This window comes from Ciona intestinalis, chromosome 12 (assembly GCF_000224145.3).
Source record: "Ciona intestinalis chromosome 12, KH, whole genome shotgun sequence".
Classification (NCBI taxonomy): Eukaryota; Metazoa; Chordata; class Ascidiacea; order Phlebobranchia; family Cionidae; genus Ciona; species Ciona intestinalis.
In genome coordinates, this window is record NC_020177.2 from 3,387,705 (window position 1) to 3,392,921 (window position 5,217).

General features: G+C 38.8%; 1 protein-coding gene across 2 annotated transcripts in view; it reads left to right on the forward strand.

Annotated features, from left to right (window-relative positions):
• LOC100178621 (alkyl/aryl-sulfatase BDS1-like) overlaps nt 1–1,388 on the forward strand; it is a 3,508-nt gene extending 2,120 nt beyond the window's left edge. For both annotated transcript variants that reach the window (XM_026836957.1, XM_002120320.3), the window contains one exon: nt 12–1,388. In XM_026836957.1, the coding sequence (XP_026692758.1) occupies nt 12–1,219 (1,208 nt within the window). In that variant the 3' untranslated portion in view covers nt 1,220–1,388. The remainder of the gene's footprint in view (nt 1–11) is intronic.
• Nucleotides 1,389–5,217: the final 3,829 nt, after the last annotated feature.

Genomic DNA, 5,217 nt, shown 5'->3' on the forward strand with positions numbered 1-5,217 from the left:
GTAATCCGCAGGAATAACCTTTGATTTGATTCACACACCTGGTGAAACGGAAGATCAAACGACCGTCTGGATTCCGAGCAAACGAGCAGTGTTTCCTGGTGATAATATCTATCAAGCTTTCCCAAATCTGTATACGATTCGAGGCGCACCGTATCGGAATGTGAAACACTGGTATGAAAGCCTGGACATTACGAGGAACTTGGGCGCAGACTATATGATTCCTTCGCATACATTACCTGTGCTTGGAAAGGAGGACGTATTTAATATCCTGACTAGTTATAGGGACGCTGTTAAATTCGTTTACGACCAAACCTTTCGCTACATGAACCTCTTTTATGAACCTGATGAAATAGTTGAGAAAGTTCGCCTGCCACAAAGTTTGGAGAAGCATCCATATTTGTTCCAGTATTACGGTTCCCTGGATTGGTCTATTCGTGGTGTGTATAATGGTCATCTCGGTTGGTTTGACGCCGATCCAGCCAACTTAAATCCACTTACCAAAAAACAACGCGCTGAGAGACTAACATCTATTATTTCAACTGCCACCATGCTTAAAGAGGCAAGAAAGAGTTTAGATTTGTCAAAGGAAAACTTACAGAGCACGGGCTCTCACTTAATTAACGAATTACAGTGGGCATTAGAGCTTTCCAAAATGGCTTTAGACGCAAATCCAAGTAATTCTATCGAACTTGAAAGCGCAACTCTAATCTACCAAGAAGCGTTAAAGGCAAGGGCAACGTCTACTGTAAGCGGTGTTGGCAGAAACTACTACTTGTCATGTGCTACAGAATCCGAACGTGGTATAAAAAGGATAAGTCCCCGTAATAGCGAAAGATACATATTTCGTGAAATCCGGTCGGAAGTTGGCGTAATGATGGAATATCCTCTACGTTTTAAGGCGGAATTCTGCGACGATAAACAACCCATGGGCTTTTTGTTCAACTTCACAGATAGTGGCAACGTGTATAAATACACAATTCGCAACTGTGTTGTGGATTTGGAGATAAACCCAAACCAACAAGGTGCATATTTCGACTTGAAGGCGACGATGGAATTTGCTCTCTGGCGCGACATAGTGGTTGGGGATACGTACATCTTATCTCTTGACGACACGGCTGATATGAAATTAGAAGGACAAGGCTCTCGATGGGAAAACATGCTTTATCTTGATAAAATCCTACATTTAATGGATCGCAGTGGTTTTCTGGACAATGCCTGATAATATTTCTAATTTTGATTAAGATGTATATATTATTTACTTTAATTATTCAATAGTAGTGTCAAGTATAATAGATGCCATTTGAACACAATATCCTATAAGTAACAGAATCCTGTTTTTACAATTAACAACGCTATATTTTCGAGTCGTGATGATACGAATAAATGTAATTCTATAATATTTTTTGTTTAACATATCATTGTTACTCGTAAGCTGACAGGAGGTGTATGAAGCAGAACGCTTTTGTTATTATTATAACAATTATCGTTTTTCGACTACACGAAAATGATGCAAGTTACATTCAATGTATTAGGCTTTTCACACCACGTAACGCGGTTTAATGATGTTACTATTGTGACCGTGCTGTGTGTGTCTTTTGTCAAGACACATAGTGATCATGTCTCCAACCTAGTGGTCCTCTATCACCCAGATTTGATGAATGTGTTTCTGGTGGGGAATCTCCGATTGTCGACATGTTTCAATGTGCCGAGATTCCCGGAAAAAATCGGAAGAGCACTTCCAGGTTCCCTGCACAGTTCCCACGGTTTGGAAAACCGTAGATATCAAGATAGATATAACTGCTTAGTGGTCTTTATTGATTTTGGATGATTGAATAAAAGACAACCGACAAAGAAATGATTTTACATGTTGACTACTGAAGATATTTTTTGTAAAACGTATAAGAAGTATCACGTATTACATGGAGAAGACATATAGGTTGACAAGTTGTACATATTTGGTATTTTGCTGACTAGATTTAATGAATGTAATAGTATTACATGGAGAAGACATATAGGTTGACAAGTTGTACATATTTAGTATTTTGCTGACTAGATTTAATGAATGTAATAGTCACATTGTAACTGTCACATGCGTGTAGTTGACTCCTAATCTGGTATACAAGTTCAAATGGTAGGTTATAAGTCCCAGCGTGTAAATAGAGACCGTCCACAAAAATACCAAACGTGTTTCTTGTTTTGTCCATGCTTCGTCAATGTTCTGTCTATGTTTTGTCAATATATCTTCACGACTCCCATATAGACCGTTGTTAATTGTTAAAACACTGTTAATTGTTTAAAAATCAGGATGTTAAAGTATTTTGTGCTAAATGTGTCCCATCTGACCCGACTGTACTATATCACTCTTCGGCATTGAACCCAATGTGAGACTCCATTAAGCCACATTGTGAGACTATTGCAACATGTAAAGAGACATACTTCTACACCGAACTATATAATAAGTGGAAGAATAATCGGCCTGAGTTGCTCGCTTTGTGGCGGCAAAGGGCAAGAGATAAAATAGACCGAACCATTCGAGAAAACAGTAACGATTATAAAAGGAACAATTCATTGAATACATCTGTCAATCGAACAGTGGTTGATCCATTTTTAACTCTAACATCATCGTCCGCCCGCCCAAAATCCCACTGTTGTCTAGCGTCTGCTGGTAGAACAATACATTTAATTCCATTTTCCGCGGCGCCAGCGAAGACCACCACTAATCGGGGAGTTATTTTTAATTCGCCATACGACGCACCTCAGCCGTTACCAGGTTGATCGATAACAGCAAATTACTCGTGCAGTTTTTCTTTGTGTAACTCCGCCAATCAAGGAACGGAGGGAGCGCCATAACACTAATTGTACGAAGCGTTTCCGCAAAAGCAGGGGTCGCGCGTGGGTCTCGGGGCGAGTAAGGGTCCGAATCCCTACAGTGTCGCGGGTCCGGAACTCCAAAGCATCCTGTTGCGCTACAAAACAATTTAACTGATGCGGCAGCCTTGACGTTCAAGCTGTCAACCATAGACCGACGCACGCCCATCTAGTCGAATCGAAAGCGAAATATTTCAAGGCTGATTTCGCTTTAATGGCCACGCCTCGTTCGCAATTGGAACACCGGCTAAGCGAGCGATCTCTTAAATGGCGTGTATACGCCCAGCCCTCTTACGTTACGTCATGATTTCAAAACTACTGCTAATAGACAACTTTGATCAGCTACTTATACAGGCCGACCTGTCAATCCGTTTTAACAGGCAATAGATCCTCCTAGTGCAGTTTAGTAATGCCTTGTCACATTCCCTAAACTGTTTGGTACAAGCGTTTAACTCTGCTGAAAACTGTCAACTCGAAACAGAATTCCCATAACAAATACTGTTTAAACTGAGGCGTGATTTATATTCTGCCCATTTCCCTAAAAGTGCTTCAATAAAATCAAACGAAAGGCACCGACATGTTGCTACAAATTTAACAACACGAACACGGCCAACTAAATATTAAGTCTTAAGAAAAATTCCAAAAAGTTTACCTCGTCTGGTATGTTAAAAGCTGATTGAAACTATTATCTGCCGATTACATTTGGGGTGCGGTTTTGTTTTCAAAACACAAAACGTTACTTAGCTGAATAACATCGGAGCCCTTCCAAAACTGTGATTATACATCAAAGAAACTTCCCCTGATTTCAAATATATTTAAGTAAAAGCTACTTTCTGTGGGAAAATGGTAACAGAGTTAGAAAAATTTAAATTATTAGCAAAAAATACTAACGGTACCAATTACACCTTGCTCACCAAGTTTAAACAGAAAATGTACCGATATTTTACGGTTTAGATAAACAAATTCATTGCCTGGGTATCGACATTGCCCGTTTTTAATGTAGGCTACAGTGTTGTACTTGAGACATTGGCGGGGCCCTATAAAGTGATAAAGATCACATGGGTATGCCTTGGATGTTCTTTTAGAGACAAGCAGCGACAGTTTTTACTTTGAAGTCACTCATAACGCTCAACCAAATGCCAGAAAATGGCCTATTAATCGCTTTACCTATCGTCAGTCATCGCTTTTTGCCACAGAAACGCGTCGGCACACTTTCCCGTAAGTTCAGAGCCAGCGCCGACATGGAAAGTACAGAGGGTACGGTTCACCAGTAAGTCAAGCGATTTTGTCTTGTCGATCTCTCTTTTGCTAAAGATCATTACCAGCGACTCGACTAAGTTATGGCGCTACAGTTGTTTCTGGACAACACTGGCTTAAGATAAAAGGTAGTAGTAATTTTGTAACGACTGACACACTTTGGGAGAAGTGGTCTAAGAAATGCGAGTCATTTATAAAAGCTGGTTTAGACTGAATTAAGTATTGAACTTTGCAACATTTACTTAAAAATGTATTTTCGCTTGTACTATTTTATTTTATAACTGTTTTACGACCAAATACATATATTTGCTAATTTTTTACCATTTTGTGTCTAACATATAACTTGAACCTTTTGGAACACGTATATTTGCTGTTTTTATTTTACGATACATTTTTATATTTGCTTTTCCAAAGATCTAGTTTACAGTTCGAATCATAGATGAAAACTCCGTAGTAAAATCTTATAGATTAAGATTATTTGTTTACGTCACTATGGATTAATTGTTTACGTCAGTGTGTATACTGCGGTTATTGCCCTAAATGCCAGGCAAAAGCAAAATATGTACGTTGAAAGTTATAATTGCTGGCTATGACCTTATCTTCTGACATGCATTTGTTGTTTCAAGATGCGATACGGAGTACGTGACGTAATGCAGCTGATTTTGATCGTTTAAACGCGTGGTTTGGATTCTTGCTTGGGGCGGTTGTTTTAACTTGCTGTCATGGTTATTCAGAGAAAACTGTTCATTTTACTATCTTATAATCAGGTTAATGTTCTAAAGATTGCCAACAAAAGCGGATACTGTCCGTAGCAAATCTTTTACACATCAGTGGTAAATATCAATAACCTTAGGCTGGCTTGACTGATTTTTCGCGGATAAAACAAGGGCTTTCAAAATGAAACACTGCTCGAGAAAGAACTGTAAATATAAAATTACCACACTCTAAATAGGGGTCTATATTAATTTATTGTGGCGGTCCGGCGGTCTGAGATTAAAGTATAAAGCACAGTCAGAAACTATAAATTAAATAATGTTTACCTAATTAGTAGACAAGCATTTTGAAGTTACATCAGTAATATTTAAGAACAAT